At 48.1% G+C, this 25,333-nt stretch overlaps 1 protein-coding gene across 3 annotated transcripts in view; it reads right to left on the bottom strand.

The window, feature by feature from the left end:
- Positions 1–5,389: 5,389 nt before the first annotated feature.
- Positions 5,390–25,333, bottom strand: part of LOC144180118 (protein zer-1 homolog) — a 78,891-nt gene continuing 58,947 nt past the window's right edge. For 2 of the 3 annotated variants that reach the window (XM_077708514.1, XM_077708520.1), the window contains exons 13-20: positions 22,827–22,994; positions 19,135–19,205; positions 17,603–17,650; positions 14,175–14,242; positions 11,159–11,350; positions 9,620–9,717; positions 9,109–9,235; positions 5,390–5,510 (exon numbers count right to left, since the gene is read on the bottom strand). In XM_077708514.1, coding sequence (XP_077564640.1) covers positions 5,456–5,510; positions 9,109–9,235; positions 9,620–9,717; positions 11,159–11,350; positions 14,175–14,242; positions 17,603–17,650; positions 19,135–19,205; positions 22,827–22,994 — 827 coding nt within the window. In that variant the 3' untranslated portion in view covers positions 5,390–5,455. The remainder of the gene's footprint in view (positions 5,511–9,108; positions 9,236–9,619; positions 9,718–11,158; positions 11,351–14,174; positions 14,243–17,602; positions 17,651–19,134; positions 19,206–22,826; positions 22,995–25,333) is intronic. The other variant, XM_077708525.1, reaches the window with a different exon arrangement.

Below are 25,333 nucleotides of genomic sequence, written 5' to 3'. Positions count from 1 at the left end.
AAGGCGTTGCGCTGCTGAGCACAAGGTCGCGGGTTCGATTCCCGGCCGCGGCGGCCGCTTTTCTGATGGAGGCGAAAAGCAAAAACGCCCGTGTGTACGAGATTTCGGCGCACGATAAAGATCCCCAGGTGGTCAAAATTAATCCGGAGCCCTCCACTACGGCGCGCCTCATCGCCTGCGTTGCGTCGGCGCGTTAAACCCTACAATCAATCAATCAAGGACAACTGGACGATCGCCCATCCATTCACAATTTACGCTTTTCCTTAATCATGCTCAAACAAACAAGAAATAGAGGATTTCGTACAATTCCCTACTTATGCATCAACACTCTCACGCCGCGCGCTCCTACAATTCACCAACCTTGAGGTTCTTTGGTGGCCTTGGAGGAACACGCCAGACCAGACAGCGTATTTTTTGTGTGTGCATTGTTCAGCTAATCGCACAGGCCATATCAGATTTTGTTTGCTCGTTCCTTTTTTTTTTCAATTTCGCATTTTGCTTTCCAGGTAATCGGTCGACGGCGCTGTATTGAGTAGACCTCCACGATTTCTTTATTTTTGGTGTTTACTACTTTTATCTTGGTGTTTTTTATGTTGATAAATAGGTAAAAGATTCCGGCTAAAAACCTCATACATGCTGGGTGTAATGGGGGGGGGGGTGAGGGGGGAGAGATGAAAACGAACCAATCTGTAGTATGGTGACTAATTTTGTAACTAACTTTTTTTTCGTCAGTTCTGACCAAGGCTTCGAGAGCAGTAGGACAAGGCTTGGAAACCTCTTAGTAACTGAACTCAGTGCCCATTAATAATTAGGAATGCAGAAATCAGGAGAGACTTTTGCTAGCGTTCCAGTTAGGTTTTTGACATTGGACTCACAAGCACCAAGAAGTGCCTTAATTATGTAGAACATACGCGGCGAAATAATTAAATTAGATTAGATACAAAAGCGGCGTGTACAAAAAAGTACGAAGGATATCGAGGCATCCTAGTCCATACGCCACAATGCCGTGATATGCTTCGGATCAGAGGGTGAAATAGAGATACAAGAGGATTCCTTACCGTACAGTATTACCAGCGCAATGAACAGAACAAAATTTGTGGAGACAAATTTCGCGCATCACAAAGGAAGGAAATAAAAGACTACAAATTCAGTTACATAGACTCGCGGTGGAAAGATTTGCAAATTACATAGCGAAGAGGAAACTAAAAATGTACTGCAAGTTTTGTTACACAACAATGCCGGGAAAAACACTTTCGATAAAACGGCTTCGATAAAACGTCCGTCGATAAAAGGGCATTCGATAAAACGGCTTCGAAAAAACGGCGTTCGATAAAACGGCGTTCGATAAACTGTCCGGATCCCCTTGCCCATTTGAAGACAAAATACAACCTTGTTGAATCTGAAGGAACTAGCCTTTGGTAACTCACTCAACTACATTCCAACCCCAGAAGACGTTTTTCAACTGGAGCAATGCAACAATTAAATATCAAAAATTTTCAAATTTCGCGCTGCAGTGACGTAATATGGGAAGGAGTGATTTAGTACAGGCCAGCACTAAAATGTAGTAGTGAGTGTACGTGTTAGCAGCACGTAACAATTGAAATGATGGCATCATTGGAACTAGATGATCTCTACAATTGCACAGCCATGTTGATTGGCTGTGTCTTAGGTCGTTTGACGCCAATCGTAAAAAGATCCTGTGATGTCATAGAGAAATTGCCGGAAAGTGGGTGGGGAGTGGCCGCTGCTTCATGTTTTATTTCATATCTCGATTATTCGTTTGAAGTTTGCGATAAGATTGGTATCATTGTTATCGGGAAAACCAAACACGTATTTCGTCTTCATAGCCTTTAAGGGCGCCTGCAAACTACCTCGCTTTTTCTCTGTCGGGGGGGAGTGGGGGACTTGAAAACAACTTTAGCCCCCCCCCCCCGCCCCCCCCCCCCCCCCCGGAAAAAAAAAATCCTAGCTATGCGCCTGGGACGGCGGCATTGTTCAACCCGGAGTTTACCCCCGTTCCCTGGATTCTCCAGCCGCCACAGGGACGATAGCTCAACGTCTGCAGTGGTGTCCCCGAGTGAGTGGCCGAGTGGCCTCGGCTGTCAGGTTGGGCACCGTGTATGGTCCAACCCAGACCTGTCTCCATGGCTGTGAGAGAGAGAGACAAATTCGTCCCGCTGCTACCTTATATCCGACCCGATCAGCACGCTAACATGATGCTCCTAGCTGAAATGTGGCCGCAAACCGAGCATCAGCAGCAATTTCACACTTAGCAGCCATTGTCTGAAGGAGTTCTTCGCTTACAGGCGGGCTTGTGACGTCACAGATGTCAGGGACTTCGAGGCCCTCAATCCTGACGTGCTGGTCATTGTGCTGACATTTAAGTGTCAAGGAGACTCATTTGCACGCAACAGGTGTTATCGGGCGAGTGCTTCCGAACGTAGCAAGACATTCCACACCTTCGACGGGACAAGACAGTGCTCGGGACACATCACGTCGGGTTAAAGTCGCTGACTCCCAGTATCCACCAAAAAGTGAACAAGCAGCTGGCGGCTCTTGCCGAGGCCGCGTGCATAGCCTGTCTGCAGGAGTACTGGCATAAGTGCTGCACCACTGGTCGATGTTGATGTCACCGCGCTGGCTGCATCGCACCTTTGCTGCGATGTAGACCCGAGACTTGGCTAGCAGAAGAGAGACCTTCCACTGGGAGCTGGATGTCAGAGACATAAGGTGCTGACGTGAACTGTGCCTGCAGACCAGACTGTTTGGCAGATCTGCAGTGTCATTCGAAGTGGTTGCACTTTCCACCATAGAGTTTCTTGGTAAGTATACTAGAGAGGAAACTGCACCTGGGAATCCATGTCGTCGTCGGGTGTTATGGGAAGACCACCGTTTCTGGCTTGGGCTTGGCATGAGAATCAGATTCTTATTAAGCGGTTTTTGGGATTTGCTTTCACTATGCATTAACACGTCTACAAGGTAGCCTGTTGTGTGGTAGCCATAAGCCGTGGCAACTGCGTGTTTGGTGAAAGAGCAGGCAGTACTTTATCGTACCTAACCAACTTGGTCATGCTGCAGTTGAAGGAATGTGACTGAGCGGGTAATATGCCACCGTAGAAGTTGTAGCTAATGCAGAAAATAAAACATCCTTCGACAAAGACCAGATACAACAGATGCGGGCGTCTCCATCCGTCCCATCTTGTCTTCGCTTGCGACAGTTTAACGCCACGTCTTCCTTTTTCTTCAAGTATGTACCAACTCGCTTAGAAACAAGTTGTGTTGAACTGTAGCTGACAGTCGGTGCACCGGTGCGCCACAAAGGCAACATTTTCACAGGCACGCTCAAAAACATTTACAAGCTCTTCAAACAACTGATTATTTGAAATAATGGTAAAATTAATAAAATACAAGTCTCTAAGAAGTCTACCCAAAAATATTAGCATTATTGTTAACTACCAGCCATTTTTACTACAGTATTCTAGCTACTGTATTTTTTCTACCAGCTTGGTCTGCAGAATAGTACACACAACCGTTCCTGCAAAAATTTGCTTTATTTCCTTTTTTCTTAGCTTTAAAACAGCCTGTTTTATTTTCCACATATATAACAACACACCATTTTTGCGTTTTTGTGCACTATACGGCCACTAAAACGTTTCAATCCAAGCCAATGATGAAACGAAGGCGAGCGCATGGTATAATGGCGGCCCATGACGACACAGACAACCTTGATGTGACCCGCATAGAAGCAAGCGCGAGATTCCTCTTTACTGTAGATAGTAAGAAACTATGCTACAAGCCTTCAAAAACATTACATTTGCAAGCTGACCCAGTCTTAATGATTGACTTTATCCAAGTTTTCTCAATCCAAGCGAAGAACAACGCTTGCTCACCGCTCTATGAAACTTAGAGGCATCTGGCCTCCACCATTTCCTTTAGTTTCGTACCCCATTGGATGTATCAATTTTTTTTCCAATTCCAATTGTCTAATCCCCCTCCCCTAGACACCAAAATTTGCTAAAGTGTAACATGGCGTCTTTGTATCCCTTGTAAATAGAATGCGTGTTACTACCACCACCACCACAGCACCTGCTTGCCAGCAGTCGTTTTCGCTTCTCCACTGCTGTGCAGTGGGCAATAACATGGTCCAAGTTGCAAAGATGACAATTAGCAGTCCCGCAGGCAGGGATTGGGCACCGAGAGTGATCGCCATTGGAGGACTGACGAGTAGAAGCGAGGACCGAGCCTCCTGGACGCAGCGTGTGAACGGCTCGGGACGATCCGATCGATTCTTTTCAACCTGGGTGTGCAGGAAGTCGAGGATCACTTTGATTCCCCGGGACCCGGTGGAAGGAGACCTGGAGACCACAAATGTGTCCTGTTGCGACCCTTTCAGCTTTTGCCGGTACAGGAGGCCCAGATCGTGTGGCAAGGTCCATAGTAGGACGCAATGGAGTGCAATGGAGTATTGGTCTGGGGAGATCCCTAGGCCCTCCAACGCGTTGATGTGAAACATGGCTGTCGTAGAGGACCCGCTAGTTTCCGGCATTGGCGGAACTCTGTATTGGCTCCAGGGCAAGCATTTGTCCAGGTGGTTGTCCACAAGATTTTTATGCCCAAATCAGTTGGTGATTGCCTCGACGGTGAAATCATCAGCCAGTCTGATGACATCGATGGCGTCCTTTGCGGGACCGGTAAGGTACGCGAGCAAATACTGAAACTTCTCAAGGTGTGGCAAGGTTACGTTTGAGTGCAGTTGGGTTCGAGCAGCTGGTGGCACTTGGTGCGTACAGGAAGTGGTGGCCTTGCACCCACTACAGAGGAACGGAACCTCACCTCCCTTCTTGCTTCACGCTGGTTGCGACATCTCATTCACGCCCTTCTTCACAGGTGTCGCAAGTACAGAAATTTTTTTCCGTGCAGTCGCACTGCCACCACTTGGAAGGTGAGGGTGCATACTAAGACAAGGAATAAGTGCGCTTAAAAAGTTGCTACAAACGACGCTGGGGCTCCCCTATTGTCAGTTCAGGCAGAGGAGGATTCTGAACATTGCTGTGATTTTTTCTTGCTTCCAGCCGCTGCGGCATCGCTTCCACGCCCTTCTTGACAGGTATTCTAATCAAGTGAATTCCTTTATCCATGGGCCACACTGGCGCAACTTGTAAGACTAGAACGCATACCCAGCTTCATAGAACTGCAGCAGACAATAAAAGTTTTAAGCAGTGTCAGCACTGCCCCTACCTGCGCCAAGAATGACCCCGAAAATTGCGGCACTCTTTTGGGGCTCATTACAACCACAGCATTCACTGAAAAGAGTAGTGGGACCATGTCCGCTTGAACTAAAATGTGATTTCATTTTCTGCCAGTGGAAAAACCCAGACAGGCATCCAAGAACAGAGCAGTGTACGGCAAGGCCGCAGTGTTTTATTGCAAACCGTTGTCAAACCAGGCAGGGCTGTCACGCTGTCTCTTCCTCCAGGCACGTGAGGGTGTCACCTTGCTCAGTCCCGTGCCTGCACATACACACACACACACCTTTCAGTGCTGCTGGTGACACCTCTCTGGTCACTCCCAGCTTGAGCAGTTACGCTCGCCTGTCCTGTTTCGCCGCTGGCAACAAGCTGAGCTAGCTCTTACCTTGGAGAATATTCCCGTATGAACCGAAACGTTTTTATTTATTCTTCACAGTGGTGGCCCTGTTTCCATTTCTAAGACAATGAATCAATGTCGTGAGCTTAGACCTCGTCCAAGACAAATTTAATTACAACAAGCACGGGGTTACCAGATAAGACATCCTGCAATGTGTCTTATTATGCACATTTCTGCAAAGTGTGCACCCTTTTTTGTTCCACAGCTGAGCACTCAACCAAGACATGCACGACCACAAGGTGTGCTGCACATCTGGCGCAGAATGCACCACTGAGAAAGAGGTGAGGAAGCGTGCCCAGTGTAAGGCCAATTTTTAGGGCCCTTTTATTCTTCCTCCTAGCTGTTCTTCCAATTCTAGATTGTTGGTAGTCTACTTGTTGCATTTTGAATGTGTTCAAGGGGGTCAGCCAACAACAGCTTGCCATCATAGTAGCTAAATTCATGAACATGCAGTGCTTTACAAGGCCCACTGCTGGTACTAAATAATGCTGTACCAAAATGCTGACAAAAAAATTCCTTTTCATTTCTGCCATAAAATGAAACTTCACAACTGGTGCTGCTTTACTGAGCGAGCTATCTAACAGCGGTGGATAACAATGGTGCCCTGTGACTTTAATGTGATTGCTACTGATTTCAGTGATAAGGGCCATAGTTACATGTTATAAGATCAGATTGCAACATTGAACACAAGTTTAAAAACCGAAGGTGTCTTCTATTGACGTGGAACGCCAGAAGCTGTTCACTTGCCAGTTGGTTTATCTTGAACAGCACTACCAGGACAAAGGGCGGCCAAAAGATTGTAACTGCCAACTGACATACGGAGTTATCATGCATAACCAGATGTATGGGTAGCTTGTCCGAAATAAACTTCCACTGATAGTCTTGTCCTCCTTCCTGTGTCCCCGTCTTGTTAGCGCTGTTCGAAATGCAACCTTATGAACGAGCTTCCCTTCCAATACTACTGCAGTTTGCTTTTGATGGCGAGGGATCAATTAACTGTGTATTTTTGGAGGTCTAGGAATGTTTAGTAGCAAAAACATACAGCACTACTACACAGCTACTGAGATGTCTTTGTTGAGTAAAAGCTACGTCACAAAAGCTTGCCCATCTTGATTCTTGGATTTCTGCACATGACTAGTAATCGGGTGCGAGCATGCTAGAATGTAACCATTACAAGCGAGAAGGTGGCACCCTCACAGCAAGCGTGAAGCCCAAAGCAACGTCGCTATGCTCATGGTGATGATGGTTGGTGTTCAATAGCACAAGGCCAACTAGAGCAAACAGGTCCAAATCAAAAGTTATTTAATGAGTCATGTAAATGGAAATACTAAGATAAGTCAGTAAAAGTAAGCATGAAATGAAACAAAAGCCAAAAAAGATATGGCCAGGATGATTATGCGCGATATAAAAGGAGCTGTAAAAATCTGACCTCTGCTAAAAACTTGACAACACATTTAATAGAAAACATTGGGTCGTCTGCTAAAAATAATAACGAATGCAGTGGAAAGTGTCATCTGCATAGTTCAGGGAAATGTTTGTGTAGTGTTGTGTCAAGTGCCTTGCGTGCAATTAGGATGTGAACTACGATAGGCCCTCCCCACACCGCTTACACAGCGGTCTTGAAGACCCGGTGAGCAAGTGTGAGTACGTCGTGTGTGTGTGAGCCTGCTAAGGCAACTTCCATGTGCCTGTTGTGTGAGTCGGCTGTGTATCGTTCCAAGTGTGGTCCTATTACGCGTAGTCTGTAGTCTGCCTGTTTGCGCCTGTCTGTCTGCCATGTTTTATGAAGGTGTTGTCTGATGTGTGGCTTGATGTCAGCTTAGGGTACTGTTGCTACGTCTACTCTATTCCAGCGTGTAGCAGCTGCAGCCTTTTCAGCTGCCACCTCGTTTCGGCTACGTTAGAGTAACGTCGCAACACTAACTACGCGCAATCGACAGAGCCGCAATGAGCCATGCAATTTCTATGGGCCTGTAAATGCAGTGTGAGGCCACCTCTGACAACGAAACAGACACAAAATAAGGCCAGTGTGCCCACACTGACAGCGGATGCAAGGGGGAAACAAGCTAGGCTGACCCCCAGCTCTGCTGTTCCTCCAGCCTTGCACCACTAGTGCAAGGCCTGCCTTTTTTTTTTTCTGTTTTAGTAGCCCACAACGATGACGCGCATACGCATGCGCCCTTTGTTCCCACATTCCAGCAGTCGCGAAAGTCGGCTTCACTGTTATAATACCCTATCTGCAGTGGTGCACCCTTTACAGGCGGCACAGTTTTTTTCTTTGTATTTTTTTCTGCTAACGCCACCAAACCGAGCTCAAGCTTCAAGAGCTCTGCTGGTAATAAATTATGCCAATTCATATTGTTTTAAAGATTGTGAGGTACAAAACATCTCCCTGCATGTAGATTCAAGTCGATCCGTGTAAACGGGTAGAAAACACTATGAAAGCTGGAGATCTTTAACGCTCCTTTCCTTAAATTGAGGTCTTTTGCACCCTTCTCCTCAGTTGGAGGTCTTTCATACCCTTCTTAGTTCCCAACACCCTAACTTGTAGCTTTACACCCATGTGGCAAAACGGGCGTTGAAATAACGACCACCTTTCTTGGAAGGTGTCAAAAGGGTGTGAAATATGTTTGGCGTTTATTGAAATTTTATTACTTATTGAGCATAATAAACACCTAACGATTCAAAAGTTCTTGCAAATCTGCATGCTGACTTGCACATGTTCACATTAAAATGTGTAATTCCAAAATTAGCACTAAAATATCTGATTTTTGTGAGAAGCCCACCGACTCCATCACAGGACTTTCCTCTGGTGGCTAAAAAGCAAGAACAGCAGATGTATTTCTACACAAGTATGTTCCCACTTTCCTGTTGGTTTTCTTGCTAATTCATTTGCGGTCCAATTGTGACGTTACAGATGGCTGGCGTTGTGCTCATTTTATCGTAAAATAAATGTTAAAGCCCCGCCCCACTAAGCGACAATTTCGCTGAAGCGAAGCCAAACCGGACAAATGGTTTGTTGTGGCGAGGACTTTGCTGCATTGACTCCTATGGCTAGCTGACAAGGAATTGGAATCATTCCTTTGAAGCAGAAATTTCGTTGAAGCGGACTGTGTTTTCGTGGGGTTCAACTGTGTTAACTTAAAATTCAAGGTGACATTTCTCTATCAGAACCACATGGGAAGCACCTTCATATGCAGACCAGCCAGAAACGTGTGATAACATTTTTTTGCACACAGCGATTTATTTTTTGTAGGAAGAATTACAGAACTTTTTTTGTTATCATTTCCCACAAAAATTTATTCTGGCCCATTCTTTGTGCGTATTGCAGCAACTGATACACTGGAAACAGCAGTCAACCGCCTACTGTTCAGGATGCTGCAGCATGTGCTAGAGCGTTGTTTAGCAGCTTTCTTGGGGTCCTAGGGGCGGGGAAGCAGCCCCAGTCGTCGTGGTACTTGCCTGTCGCAGCGCTGAGTGATGAGCTGGGCGAGCTCATGGATGCGCGGGTAAGGCCCAGGGTTCTGCACCAACTCTTCCAGCATCTCCAGGCCGCCTTCTTCCCGCACCAGAGGGCAGTACTTGTCCGCTGCATGCATAAATTCACTCCATTGGAACGGCACTCGCTGCCCCATCCCATTGGCACTCAAGTTCAGAACACAGAACACGACAATAAAGGTTGGCTCTGCTGCGCACGACACCTACTTTCAAGCTTCACCGCACGGAATGCCTGCTCGGCTTGGCTTTCCCACGTAACACCGAAGCTGTGCAAGAGAGCCTGACATGCGCAGGTGTTGCGCAAAACAAGAGCACAATGCTAACTCCCGTGGGTGTTAGGTGAAGACAAGTTTCACTCAGTTTACTTGAATGAAAGAAATTTTGCGTCCCCAACGAATGCACACCCACACTGCCGACTCCAAGAATTGCTGATGGCATGAATAGATGGCTGTAAAAAGCCTTTGGCCAAACTTACGGTAGACGTGAGTGAGATTGGCCAGGGCCCAGACGGCCCAATGTTGAGCCTCTGGCGTGTGTTCACATCGCAGTAGCCTCAGGATGGGCTCAAAGGACCTGCACACAAGTGGCCGCCCAGGCAACTGTCACTGGGGGGTGTGTGGGGTACTGGGGTGTACGCTCTGCGATAAACCTCAGGGGAGTTTCTTATTTCAATACTGTTGGTAAAGCAATCATCTTAACAATACAGCACAACAGAACTTAACAGAACGCAACAGAAGTGCGAGGGAGGTAGTAATCAATTTGGATTTTGTTTTTAATCTCGTGTTCTTTGGTACAGTAGTTATCAATTAATTATCGGGTCAACTGTTTTTATCGTAAGCGTGTGTATGCCTGTTTACAAATATGACGTTTCTGTAATAAAGGTTCAGTTGGAAATCGGCGATCGTCCTGTGTGCCTCTGCGTAATTCCTTGTTTCTGTTGTGTTTTATTGTTAAGATGAATCACCAACTCACCCAATACTGCACTCTGCCAAACAATTAATCTTTGGCACTGTGTGCGCCCGAAAGGCACGAAGGGGAAATCGTTGAAAGGTGATTCGTCAGCAAAGCTTCGTTACCGCTCTCGAGAAAGAATATTGAACCGCCAAGATGAAATATGCCTAAGTGCACGCGCAGGGACATTTAAATGAAACCTTCCCTTATTTTTTTTTCCCAATCAATTTTTGTGCGTTTATATGTCCTTCTGCGATCAGTCTAGCATACATCCTGCCTGCCTCTCTCTTCCATCTTGTCTACCCCACAGTGTTTCATACTAATACATACATGAGAGGAAAAACTGTCGCCGCAGATGTGTGCCATCATGGGAACCACCTTAAAATGGCCACTTAGACAAAGTACAACTTCGTTCAATTTGAAAAAAAAAAATTAGCCTTTGATAAATAACTCAGCTCTATTTCAGCCACAAAACCGGTGTTTTAACTGAAAAAACTTTACATTTTAGGTCGGTGGCCGCACGAAAAAGATCCTGTGACAACCCAGAAAGATTGCCCTAAAGTGTCTGGGGAGTCACTTTTGATTGATTGGTTGTAGGGTTTAATGTGGCGACGCAACGCAGGCGATGAAGCATGCCGTAGTGGAGGGCTCCGGATTAATTTTCACCACCTGTTGGGGATCTCTAACGTGCGCTGAAATCTCGTACACACGGGTGTTTTTGCTTTTCGCCTCCATCATAGGGAGTCGCCACTGCTTCATCTGGTTTCCTTATATCTCAATGATTTGTTTGAAGTTTGAGTAAAAAATGGTGTCAGTCTTATTCTGACGAGGCAATCTTTCGAATGAACCAAACTTGTACTTCGTCTTCACGGCGCCTGACAGTGTTTCGTTCTTGCTTTGCCTGGATAGCAATGCGACAACAAATGCAACAATGAGGGCAACACTTTTTTTTGCTCGTGTTGCATGCTCCCACAAAATAAGCCTTTCATCAGCTGTACTTGTCAGCCCTTTTGCCGCCCCAGGAAACCCTGGAGTGGGCGACCCATGGAGGAGCCACACTGACCGGTAGTTGATGTTGCGCTTGGTGGCCAGGGGCCAGCGGTCGATGGCGCGGCGCATGCGCACCAGCGTGCCCTCGCGGCAAATCGCCCGGATGCCATCCCAGCAGGCCTCCCCGTCCGACAGGATGTGCGCCAGGATGCCCGCCGCATTGTAGCTCACCTCGATGCCGTCGCTCTCGCTGTCCAGCAGCTCGCTGCAGGAGGGCAGACAGAACAAGTATACTACCCTCCTCTTCACAGAGCGCTTTGGGAGAGAGCCCCGGCCCGAGCTCAGGGCATCCTGCAATGAAGCCTTTCCTCGTCATTAAAGCCTCCCAAACTTGGTTTGCCTGCCCAATCTATCTAAACATGAAATAAAATCGGACACTTGAAGTAAAAGTAACCTGAAGGCTGGTGTGTAAGCCCAAGTTAGGATTGTGCATAATACAGTAAAAGCTCGTTAATTTGAACTGCAAGGGGATGCCATTTCTGAATTAATGACACTTTCAACTAATGAACGTCAACAGTAACAACAGTACACTGCCAATGGGAAGCCGTAGGGCGTGTGATGCCTGACACGCCCTACTCATGCCTGACAAGAACGTCAGACTTCTCACCAATTTGATTGATTTACGATTGCCAGCTTCACGGCGAAAGGAAAATTTGGCCGCTTCGCAATAGCCAGAGCCACTAAGTACGCCTTTGTTTAAAGACACTAGCGCTAGCCACTACAGCTACACTTCAGAACAACCCTACAACGCATGAACGACACAAACAATGCAAACACAATGGACGGGGGGGTGTCGATGGCTCGCCCAGCATGGCGTGAAGGCCCAATCACGATAGGGAGAGCGAGGTGAGAAAAGGGAAAAAGCTGCCCGCTGCCCGTGAGTGGCCAGGCTAACCCACTTTGAGGGGTGTGGTGCCGGCGGAATTTCTCCTCTGCCCCGAGGGAGACCCACTTTAGGGGGGGGAGGGGGGGGAGGCACTTTGGCGGCATTTTGCGTTCGATATTATCGGTTGTCGCTGGTATTTTTGTTCGATATATGAGTGTAGCTTTTGCTATATATTCTCCTTGTAAATGCACCATGTCCAGAAATAGTTTGATATAAAGGATAAAGGATATAAAAGATATAGTTCATGATTTCGACTCGGACCAGAACGAGGGGTGGAGTGGGATATGTTGTCTGTAGAGTTGGGGAAAATTTTTGTCATGCTGTGTCTAGTCCTTGCATTGAATTACAAGGTGATTAACAGATAGGTGCTCTTCACACCTGCTGCACAGGAGTCTTGATGAGCCAGTGAGCAGGTGTGAGTGTGTCACGTGTGTGGCCTATCCGTAATCTAGCCAAGGCGACTTCTGTGCATCTGTTGTGCGAGTCAGCAGTATTTGTCCGAAATGTGGTTTTATTACCTATAGTTTGTTTGCCATGTTTTACCACATCATTGTTTGATGTATGGCTTCAGACCGGTGTAGGGTGCTGTTATTATGTCCGCTGCATCTGTGAGCGCAGCAGCAGCAGCGGCCCTTGCCTCTGCCACCTCATTTCCAGCGATCCCAGAGTGGCCTGGGGCCCAACTCGGTCACATCAAGATTTCATTCATATGCTGACATAATGGTCCCAAGAATAAGATTCATGATGTGGTTTTTAGAAGTCTTTCAGGGTGATAACGCACACACAATGCCAAGTGAATCAGTGTAAATGACAGATTTCAGAATATGATATTCAACAATGTGATTTACAACAAGTAAGATTCCATATGCCCCTCCACTTTGAAAATGTTGCTACAGTGGCACCCTGACAATGCGTCCCCCGGTTTTATGACGACCCGCTTCTTATGACGGATCACCGCAGTCCCGGCAAACTCCCAATAGAAACAACGCATTAAAAACCCTGATTATACCATGCTCCAGTTCACGCAGTCTGCTTCATACGACGGATGCTGGCAGGGATAAACCGGCGTTTTTCCCACCTTTTTCGCCACCTCGTCTCAAACTTATTTCATAAGCCCCGTTTGGCGCTGCTTGAGGAGCAAAAGTAAACAGTGCACAGCGGGCTCCTCCACTTGCTGAACAGACTCAAGCACGCAGGTGAGAACTGGTGGATGAGAGCCTTTGAAGGTCCATGCGGCCTTCGCAGGCTCCCGTCGCGAATATCAGACATGCATCAGAGTAGAGGGAGTGTTAGGTTCGAGTAACTACGGCCCACATGCATGGTAGACATGTGTGCCGTACCTGGCCATCAGCGTAATTGGCTGAACCGTAACTGGCCTGGACCTGCCGGGAGTGCAGGCCAGTTACCAAACCTCACTACAGCTGTTGCTCACGGTGGAAATCGACTGCTCTGGTCAATCGCTAAGTCACACATGTGCTTAACTTGAATATCTGTCACTGTGGCCACAGGGAATTCCCTCACCAACACCAACGGAATACGCAAGCAGAGCCGCTGAAACGGCGCCGGCATCCACACTGGGGTCAGAGGAAAGAGGCGGGCATGCGAGGGGCATGCCCTCTGGTATCTTCATTTTCAAAGTATCGCAGGAATGCTGCTGGCCAAGATGGCCACCCCACAACTGGCCAGGCCCTGCACATGCCCCCACAGTGTGCACTTCAATGTGGCGTCTCATTAGTTTCCCCTCCCCCGATCTTTCCTGAAGGTATAAGAAGCTACGCTCACGACAATGAACCCCTGGCCGTTAGTCGGCGCTATTCTCTCTTCCTTTGTGCCACCCTTGTTCATATTGCGCTTCCTAGCACAACCTGGCCTGTGGCCACGCATGCCAGGTGCTAGCGATACCACAGCTGGAGCCGTGATCACCAAACCAACAAAGGCACACTGCTTTGACTGTCACGGGTTGGCAAGTTTGCCCCACAGTTGGTGCAAACACCCACTGTCTCTGGTAAGGACAGGAAAAAGAGAGAGCACGGGGACCGCACACCATCCCAGAGTGTACTCAGTGCCCAGATGCAATGACGAGTGCCTTCCACTGGACGCGCGTTCTGCACCGCACTGCCGATCGACTGCCCTTGGGACTCACCTGAACACCTTCAGGTACTCGTCTCGCATCAGGCGTGGCCGAAGGTCCCGCACCTCAGCCACATTGCCCTGCACAGTGATGGCACGCCGCAGGTAAGAAGCACTGCCCACCCGTCTAACAAAGGCCTTCCCTAGTGGGTCTCTTTGCAGGGAGCTACACACAAGAGAAGACCCATTTTCGGCCCTGATGAGCTCCTGTTTGCAATTCCAGGGGACCAGAGCAAAATGCGTGCCACAAGCTGTGATGGGCGTACGCTGAAATGGCTATGCTGCTGCTGCTAGTGGAAGCCCGATTATACGTCCACCGGTTTTACGATGGATCACCGCAGTCCCAGCAAACTCCCCATACAAACAATGCATTAACTCTTTCGCTACCGCTGGAAAATTGACTAATTTTAGGGGTCCAAGAAAACATTTTTTTTCCTGCTAAAAAATTGGTTAGGCACTAATTGCATGACCACAAATGCAGATTATTTAACGGCATGTCCAATAATACCAGTTTTTTAAATGTTTTTATATATCATAGTTGTAAAAAACAATATCAAACGCAAATGTTTTGTCAAGTTGTCGAAAAAAAAATGATAAAAAAGGAGTTGTGTATATCAAACCACCGGTAGTAGAAAAAAATTAGAATATACATTTTGTAGGAAAACATTTCAAAAACACGCCCTAGAAAAAATGTCGACTTGCGCGGAACAGTTTGTCAGATATAAAAAAAAAATGTTAGCATGCACGGTGCTCGTGTCATGCAGTGAAGCCCAACCTCCAATTCAAAATGTGCATTTTCGCGTGGTTTCCTGGAATAAATCTGGCGGTTTGTCATTATCAGAGGCACCAATTTGCCCCCACATAACGTAAAAACATCTTGTCAATAGCTGACTTCGCATTTACAGCGAGCACAATATTTGGGACAAGCACGCGATGCGGAAAAAAACATGCATGAAGTTGAAAACGGAACGCCGTGGCTGATGCTTGTTGTCGTTCACGGTCAGTTATCTCTCAAAACATAAAGCTGAGCTTTATTACCATCTTCTTACTTGCAATTGTAGCCTTGCTCGCAAAAATGAGGTACGATGAGCTAGAATCGTGCCCTGCGATCTTTGGCCGAGTAGCAGTTGCGCGCTGAAAAAGATCAGCACAACGAGCCTCCTCTATTGCAGTGCCACCTAACATTTTTCAAATGAAACAGTACAAAAACTTATCAGAGACTCCATCCGAATAGACAGTTCAACTAAGCAGCAACATTAGACACCTGGATATACCCTCGCATGGAAACAAAACTGGAAGGCGAGCAGCTGGCACTGTAAGGCCGGTTTGAAGTGCTGTGCTCGGCGGAACAGATATCTGGCGACTGGGTGTGACCTTTTGACTTGCACCTGAAGTTCTTATCGCAGAAATCGGGTTACGGTGGAGGGAAATCAGGAGCGCCGTGCTTTGTTCGAGGATCAGTCGCGGACGCTTCGGGCGCCATGGCAGGTACCCTTGAAGTTGGGTAACTGCGTAGTAGCGCTAAATATGAATTTCGCGATGCAGAAACGAAACCGAAACTGTTGTAAACTGTTTGCGAATGGTCCTGGGGTAAGTAGAACTACCACAGTACCTAGAACAACGTGCGCAAAGGCAATAAAACTGCCTAAAATCATAAAGTAGCTTTGCAACCAGGCACTGCTTGACATTTTCAGCCGATTTCTGGGATTATTACTGTCATAGCGCGAACCTGACGATTGAAAATCGTTTCCTAGTTCCCCATTCACGCCCTGATAGCAAAAAACAAGCGCTGGTGCAGAGTAATTACGAGTTGCACGCATTCTTCATTGGTAGCCGTGGCGCGCGATGACCACGCCCCTTTTCCACACCCAGGTGATTCAAAAGTGTGTCAAAAATCACGTTTCCGTTGCGAAAACGAAAACAAAACTGATTTTGAAAGGCCATTTTCTGATCTAACTCCGAACAGCTTTACTTGTTCGAAAAACACCTGGAACGTTATGAAAAAGCGCTCCCAAAAGTATCGATCAAATTGATCGATTTTGATAGGTGCGGTAGCGAAAGAGTTAAGCGCACGAAGCAGACCATGTGCACCAGAGCGTTATATCATCAGGGTTGGTGATTCAACGCTGGAGTGCATGCGCTCCGCTTCGTACGATGGACCCTGGTGAGGATAAGCATGTTTTCCCCACTTTTTATGTCGCCTCATCCCAACCTTTGTTTCTTAACCCTTGTTTGGCGCTGCTTGATGGGCACAGGTAAACAGTCTGCAACAGTCTGCCCAACCCCTCGCTGAACAGGCACGCAGGTGGGTACTGGCAGGCCCGCCTTCGACAGCCCTACGCGAGAGCCGAAAACCAGTGCGCCAACTACAAAAGTCAAAGTCCAGGTACAGAATATCCGTTTTTGAGCAAAAACATATTCCACGCTTTTTAGGGGTGCAGCACCTTGGGGGGCCCAGGACGTTGGCATCTCCTGTCACTGTCTCATGTTGTCACGGTAAATCAAGCTGCCAACTGATGGTCAAAAAACAAGTGTATAATAAATAAAACCAGTTCAAAATAAACTAACACGATTTGAACTCAGTTAAAATACAGGAGTAATCAGGAATTAATTGCATTCATAACAGAAATTTGTTAAACTCCCTCTCTAAATTGGTTTTGAACACCTGGTTTTCTCCCGTAAAGCATACGTCTTAGCACGCTGCGGAGTGTGACACGAGGATAACTCATGGCCAGTCTGCCTCTTTAATTGCTTAAATCCAGTTCAATGCAAGAGAGGGAGCCGCCGCCTAAGCAAGCTCACGATTGCTCCTCCCACCGGCACTTCTCCGGCGCTCGACAAGCGCGCCGTGTGGCGAGAGAGAGAGAGACTTAGAACCTTTGAATGCACTTATACATTGCATGCTTTGCCCCTCCCCAGGTTTCACGATAGTGGAGATGGCCCGGGATTTTTTCGAATTGTTTCCACTGCTCTTAGGTTACGCCTACCTATTCCTGTAACTGAGCACTCCTTCTGAAAGCGGTCACGAATAAAAACTTCTAATGCTCCACAATGGTGAGGGGAAGCTCAGCGCCATCAGGTCCATCCAAAGGCAAAAAGAAGGGCATCAAAATCTTTATGCTGGAGCAAAAAGCAAGGACATGGAAATTCATGCGGCCCAATGCAAGAGGTGCGTAAATATGGCACATAGCACAGAGAGACCATCCAGCCATGCCACCAGTACACCACCCATGTTGCCAGGCCGGCACGCTGCACTGATGGTAGCCCCAAGTGCGCGGGGCTTGGTATGGGCAGACCCGGCAGCAGCTGGCTCAAAATGGCTGGGCTCAACCACAGAAGGGACACAAAGCATCGTCAGTACCCCAACACGAAACGCTCAAGGAATGTCCTCCCTTTTTCCGCCAGTCACAAGAAATGAAAAGTGACCCGTGTGGCACTCACCAGCAGTCCCATCATGTTCCGTAAGAGTTCAGGCTTGTCCGGGAAGCTCTGCAGGAAAGAAGAGAGCAGCTCTACTTTCGGGGGAACTCGAGCCACAGCACCAAAACCCACCATGTGGTCACGGCTCGAGATTTACACAGCTCTTGACATGGTCTAAAACCACAGGCCAGCCTTGACAGCGTCTCATGGTGGCAAACCACAACCAGGGGTGCACGAGAATTTCATTCGGGGGCGGACACCTCGGCTCGCTGCGGCAAAGAGTGCAGGTGCAGCGAGCAGGAGCTCACATGCGCAGGGACTACAGCGTACGGGAACGCTCAGAGGAAGTGCATTTGTTGTTGCCACTGATGCCAGTTTTTGTGCTCAGCTTTTTTGAGTGAATCCTATAGCCATTTTTGACATTCCATCCATGGGAAGTGCATTCGTTACACAGTCAGGGCCACTTCAAGAAACTTGATCATCAAACTGAATTGCTTAGTTACATTTGCACGTTGCAATAAGTAGAATTTTCAGAATAAGAACTCAAGACAATTTTCTAGTTAGCATATCAAAAGCTCAAAGTAAGTCGAATCTGATTAGTAACGAATAAAAATTCAGCAAAAGGCAAGTCATGGTTTATAAAAAAAAAGTGTGTGATAAACATTTTCGGCAAGAGCGGAAGTAGTCATGGAGTTTTCCAACTCATTCAGCTGGATCTGCCCTCGACGCTTCAGCTCGGCGACAAGCACACTGCGAGCTACCCACGATAGCAACAAAAATGGCACGTCAATGCCAAAAGAGCACGACTTCGTGCACCTTAACAAATGCATAGGAGCATGTGAAACACTACACATTTCGAGCCTTGCAGCCTTTAACCAACAACTTTTTCCCTTTTCCTCCGTACCAAACAAAAATGGAAGTGGGAGTTTACACGGTTCTACCTTAGGTTTTAAGGTCTCCCCTTTCGTCGTGCCTCCCTTTCTCTCCATGCAAGGGACACGGTGTAACACATCTCGTACCCATGGCAGCAACTGAGCTATTTTTGGCTAGCACAACCTAGTCCACTCATAACAATATTTAAGTGCCAAGGAAATTCCATCGTTTTAAACGATAATTGTTATGAGCAGCACCCATCCTGAACGTTTTTGTGTCACGCCTGCGTGGCGAAGCTGACGACTGGTGCCGGGGAGTGCCACAAGGTCCCCTGTCTGAGCGCTGAAACAAGGACGACTTTCTCCGGTTTCCTACTTTGGGGCTCACCTGGTGTGCCCCTCTTATCTGAATCCTTTCCTTCAATTATGGCCGTCCTGGATTGTTTATCTGCCTTCGCATTCCCCTTTTCATCAGTCCCCTCACCTGCCACGTAAACTGCCCCATAAACTCGCTCCCATGCCCTGTTGGCCCCTGGCACTGGACCTGGGAACGCGTCCCAACCTTCGGGCATCACCCAGGGTCTGAGCTTTTCCCCCCAAGCAGAGTGCAGGTCTTTTGGGAACTGTCCAGAGGAGATGACTGATGCAGCCTATGCCGTTGAAAAAAAAAAACACCCTCACCCGCAGACACTCGAGGAACAGGGCCATGCCCCCACCATCCAAGAACCTGGCACAGTTGATGGGCGTCTCGTCTGGAAAACAAGCGCAGCAGCATAAGTGCCATTAAAGAACACACAGACTTCCCACTGAATTTTGCCCCCAGGGTGGGGCACAGAATAGCAATCGATTAACACAAGTGGCCCCCACAGAACTGCGCAGTCTGCAGGCACACACCCATTCCTTTGCCCCCATGAAGGCCAGCACCTTTGTGGTCAGAGGGAGGGAGGCCATGCCGACACCACTGCACCACAGTTCTGCACGCGTGCACTCACATCAGTGTCCAACAACACTTCCATCTTGTGCTACACACGGACGATACTTTAACGAGACTATCAACCTGAACAGCAGTATTTTTATGACAGCCTTTTTCTTGTTGTCAATCACATTGTCAGGGGTGAGACAGCCCAAACAGATTTGGGAGCAGATTTCGGAGCAGCAAAATTTCGGTTTTGGAGCAGAAGAATCTTGATTTGGAGCAGTTAGGTAGATTTAATACACCGTCGTGTGAGCTTAAAAAATCATTATTTCAGCTATTTGCAGGGTCAAGTGCACATTTTAATCAGTTTTGAATACACAGAACACTGAAAGAGCATTGCCTGAAAGAGTTTTTAAGAGTATCACAAAGTACTAACTGCACTACCTTTTTCCTAACTGGTGATATTGTGTTGCGGCTGCACGCAACACTGACAACAAAACTGCCGTTAACATTAGAGAGTTTTAGCAGTCCGTCTGTTCTGTTGGTTACTTTGTTACCGGGTTTACCGGAACCGGTCTGCACCTGTGCGCGCGGAAGGGCGAGGAGGCGCGGACAAGGCGAAGGCAGGCCCGCGGAACTAATCCCCCTACCGCTACGAATGCCCAAGTGCCCAGACGAGTCCCCGTCAGCACGGTAACTACGTACACGACGGAACAGACGGACTGCTAAAACTCTTCTCAAATTTAAGGGCTCCGCAATTGTGGTGTTTTTTTGCCGTTTTAATGCTAAAATTATTATTTTTGTAATCCCAGGCTGCGTTGTACGAACGACTGTAGTCACGGCAACAGTTGAGCTACTTCGAGCTAACGGTCGCATAGCCCAACCAGCCTACCTGTTTCAGTCACCGGGGCGCAGGTTCACCCTATGGTCATTTGAGTAGCGTTACTGTTTAGCCACCTAGATTTTGGCATTAAATTTACTTTGCATACATCAAGTGTTATAGTCGCATTCTATGGCAACAGTGTAGTCCTGCAGCTATTGGGCGCTGCCTGAACAGGTCGCGGCGCCGCAGCACAGCCCGCAACTTTCGTGTCAGCCGTTCCATCCCCGAGGCTCGCGATCGCGCTTCGAAGCACAGCAACACCTCAGCATTTTGTAACACTACAACGAGCCAAAAAATTCACTTCACGAACCCGATTATAGACGCGCCCACCGCGTTTTGCAACTCAAGGACAAACCATGCCGAAGTCGTAGGCCCCACATTTCAATGAACTTTTTTTCGAGCCGCGCAACTTCCCGTAATCTGGCACCAATCTCAAACCATATCCCCGCGTTAACGTCACTGTTCAGAGCCACAACAGATAGGATGAATAGACTGGAACCCAGCTGATAGCACAAAATAAACCAGGGAAAATATCGGCGATGCGCAATGAGCGCGTTGGTAGCAGCCAGATCAGGCGGCGGCCATGTTTGTTGCCACAGCGATGCCTAATCGAGAAGGCCGTTTCAGCGAACCCGGACGGAAATCGAATCGAGTTTTAGAAGCTATCGCTTGCTTCGTTTCAGTCTTTCTGTTTGTGCCATTTCTGTGTTTGCGATTGACCGACGATAAAAGCGGTGACCGGGATGCTGGAGGCTTTCGTCCCCGCCGAAACTGACATGAGCATCAAAATGCGTGCCGTTGAGGCTCTTCTGGAGCAGTTCGGCACAATTTTCGCCATTTTCGTGCTTTTGGAGCAGCTTGGCGCAGGAAAATGGAATTGTATCAGAAAGGCGCAAAATGCGCAGCTGTCTCACCCCTGCATTGTTCAACATCAGATTCCCAAGTCCATCATCAGCAGATTCCTTGAGTGTGGTGTGTGCACAATATCACCCACAGAGTCATCCAAAAAGCCCGTCATCAATCTCATTTTTAATGCCATTACGCCCACTCAAGCCTAAACTGCATGCTGGCTTCCCAGCCACTGTGTAAGCACTGGAAACTGGGTGGTGGATGAACAAGCTGCTACGGCTGCTCTTAACTCTTTCGGGACCGCCGGAAAAAGTGATGAAAAAGGGAGGTCTCGATACAAATTTTTTATTACATAAAGCAAAGGCACCATCCTGCCTTAGCATATACCCAAATGCAGCTAATTATATGTTCTTTGACATACAATACCAAGTTTTACTTCAAAACTGACGATAGAACCATGAAAAAATCTTAAAGTAAGAACTTCGTAAAAAAAACTACAGAAAAAGATAGAAAAAAGCGTAAATATAAAAATATTAAAAAAGAATAGAATTATTTCAGGATATGCAAAATCTAACACAATGCTTTGTTTCTTCATTGCGAAAGTTTGATGCGGCTAGCTGTAACTGGTTTTTTGATTTGTGTGTGATCTCTTTGGCACTAGGGCCATGGCTACGTCGTTGCCCAGGTACACGCCGGGCTCTCCTCTCGGCGAAAACTTGATCCGTTTCTGCGCTGGTGGCAGGAGATCACCACCCTAGCGAACAAATATAAACCAGCCAGAACATATTTCGAGCGCACATACCTACTCCAGAGCCAATTGAAACCGAAACCAACACCCACCTTTGAGCGCGATTTGATGTTCCAGGCTGATCGACACCTGAATCCTCACTCGAGCTGAAATTCGATCTCTAAAGCCGCATTCTGACTCTTCACTGCCACTCTCATCGTTAAAATCCACAGTAGAAGGCGAAGATATGCCAGACGAGACGAGGCGGATTTCTTATCGCGCGAGTATGACGCCATGTTTGTTTACATTCGAAACCACTGCCCGTCAGAATAAAATATCTGACGCGTTGCCGCCTGGTGATAAAAAAAGAAACTTCACAAAAGAGAAAACTCCAGTTTTCAAACTATCTTCTAGATGTCGCTAGGTGTTCCATCGAGCGAAAATTTGTATTCTGCAGGCTCGCGAAACCATCGATCATATGTGATCGATGGCCTATGGAGCGGTCCCGAAAGAGTTAAAGGGACACTGAAGCGCATGTCAATGTCAAACTTCTGTTTTAGTTTGCATTGCATAGACTGGCTCAAATAAACACTTTTCATCGTTTGTCCGGTTGATAGATCAGCATTGAAATTTTAAAGCCTGAAAGAAGAAAAATTACCACGTGACATTTGTGGCAGCCGCAACAACTCACAGCACTGAAGCGCATTCGAGTTGCGATGTGATTGGGCGATGTCCAGGATTGGAATTCAATTCAAACCAGTTTCGGTTTCGGTTCTGTGCAACAACATGCTTGGCATCCGTCGTTATAGCTGGCTGGGCATTCTCGATATCTCGGGAATCGGCATACGGCGCTTCTGCCATGTTGTCGGCAGTAGAATGCGTCAGATAAGCCTACCAGCACTGCTTAGAATCGTAACGGTCACTAACCGAAGCGTACGCAGTGGCTGAATACCCTCCACATCATTCAAGGTGCTCAAGTGTGAGCGTTTCACCCCCACCTTTGGAGCTTGCCTGGCTAATCCCTGTGTCGTAAGAGCCGTGTTCGCACCAGGCCAAGAGTCGGCTGATTCGGCACTGTGCCCGCAAGCAGTTGGTGCTCATGTCAATGCCACGCCAACGAGAACTCGCCAGTGCATCAGTGTCAGTCTGCACATTCTGCCAAGTGGCTTGTGGAGCAATGAAGGTTGCAGCGCAAAATGGTGAATTCAATATAGAAAACATTACCCAGTACAAAATATCAACACTGAAAAAAAAAAAAGATAAAACAAGTCCTATTGGGGATTTAATCACAAAACAATGTACACAGTGCTTCAGCCCACTCAGCCATTGCCACAGCACTGCTAGGGACAAAAATATAGTAGTATAAAGCAAACTGGAACCCCACTGATTTGTCCCCATCTTACGACGACCCACTTCTTACGACGGAACGCTGCAGTCCCGACAAACTCCACATAGAAAATAGCATTAAAAGCCCCGAGGATATGACACTCGGGTGCACGCGGTCCCGCTTCATACGACGGACCCTGGCGGGGGATAAACTGACATTTTTCTCATCTTCTACACAACTTCACCACCTCGTCCCGACTTTTCTTTATTCTTAACCTTCGTTTGATGCTGCTTTGATGTGCAAAAGCTCGCTGGCAGGCAGGAGTTAACCAGCCCGCCAACCGCGAAAAGTCAAAGTCCAGACAAGTGGCCCGCGGGACTACCAATTCAAAGCTACCATCGAGCCGATGAATGTAAAAACACATACGACTAGGCTTGTGCGAATATTGGGGGCTTCGAATATTCGAACGAATATTTTAGTATTCGAGGCGAACGAGTATCAAAACTGCGTCCAAGTTTCGGTTTCGTTAGGAAAGCCGCAGTGCCACTGACATCAGGTCTACATCTTGACTACATGTGGAGCCAAGACAAGCTAAGCCACATTCAAAACATTGTAGCCTTCTAAAGCATAAACTGCATGGGGCGTTTTCTGCTTGCGGAAATGCGCCGCGCACGTCACAGGCACGCTCACGCTGCCGCGGAACCACTAGCACGCTGCGCGCGGTGCAGCCAGCGGCCGCCGCGAAGTGGTGTTGGGAGCTCGAGCGAACGCTTCTAAGCACTCTCCAAAATGCCGCTCAAGGCACGCGCAAAGTTGCTTGTGCGGTAAAGGAGCTTATAATGTGGGCAAAAACTGTACTATCAAGCGTGACCCGCATGGCGCGTTTTTGCACGCAATTCGGGCGCAACAGCGTTGTGCGTGCGAGTTTTTGACGCCCGCGTCAACGATTCTGCGCGCGCAGCACCTTCTGCCTCACTCAGAAAATGACGCGCGTTGCATGCGGCAGAGGGAGGAGCTTGACGACATGTGCCAATGGGGAGAGAGAGAGAGAGAGAAGAAACTTTAATGAGCAAAGATAAATTGTGGGGTGGCTTCCTAGTCCGGAATCCCATGGGCCGTCCTGGCTCTGTCCGCTCGGTCAACCAAGATCATCTGGTCGTCAAGGCTCGAGCTGGACAACATGCTCTCCCACTGCTCCCGGGAAGGGTTGGGAATAGGGGGAAGGTCGGGGTTTCGGTCGCACTCCCAGACGATGTGGTAGAGGGTGCCTGAATTGCCGCAAAAAGCACACTCCGGGGAGTATTGTGTGGGGAATAGATGATTTAATCGTACTGGATTTGGGAACGTGTTTGTTTGAATTCATCTTAATGTGTTTTCCTGCATTTTTGACAAACTGCGTTGGGCGGGGGGAAAGGTCCTTCTACCTAATTTATAATATGCGGTTATTTCCTGGAAAGTCTCAATCGGCGTTGGACTCTGCTCCTCCTCTGGGGCCCGGTTGGTGAGCGCGCAGGCCAATGCATGGGCTGTGTCGTTGCCCGGGAGATAGGAGTGGGCAGGGGTCCAGACGATTCTGACCGTGCGAGAGGGAGGGGTTTTGCTCAGGAGGCGCAGTGCTGTTGAAGAAACTGCTCCAGCCGCGTAGCTTCTGCATGCCGCTTGACAATCAGTGATTATCGTAATCGCCGTGGTTTCCGTTATGGCCAAGGCAATCGCCCCTTCTTCCGCTTCCTGGATAGAAGGCACGTGCGTCACGGCGGCAGTTTCGAAGCGCTCGAGACAGCCGTCTGGCTCCGCCAGAGATGTTTAGGTTTACCACACCAGCAGATATTGCATGGGCGCTTTTACTAGCGGCGCGGATAATGTTTTATAGTACCATTTTTGCCCACATTATAAGCTCCTTTACCTCACAAGCAAGTTCGTGCGTGCCTCGTGCGGCATTTTAGAGAGCGCTTAGAAGCAGTCGCTCGACCTCCCGACACCACTTTGCGGCCGATGCCGTCACCATGTTGCCGCCGCCTGCCGTGCCGCGCGCAGCGTGCAGGTGGTTCCGCGGCAGCGTCAGAGTGCCTGTGACGTGCGCGGCGCGTTTTCGCGAGCAGAAAACAGCAGCCCGGGCGTTCCTGAAGAAAGAGCAACAAAGAGGGGAGAGAGCCCGTACGTCGCCGTCGCTTGCTC

The sequence above is a fragment of the Haemaphysalis longicornis genome, unplaced genomic scaffold (genome assembly GCF_048455015.1).
Source record: "Haemaphysalis longicornis isolate Haplotype H1 unplaced genomic scaffold, Haemaphysalis longicornis Haplotype H1 scaffold_1, whole genome shotgun sequence".
Classification (NCBI taxonomy): domain Eukaryota; kingdom Metazoa; phylum Arthropoda; class Arachnida; order Ixodida; family Ixodidae; genus Haemaphysalis; species Haemaphysalis longicornis.
The sequence above is the reverse complement of the archived record's forward strand: the minus strand, read 5'-3'. Positions and strand labels throughout refer to the sequence as shown.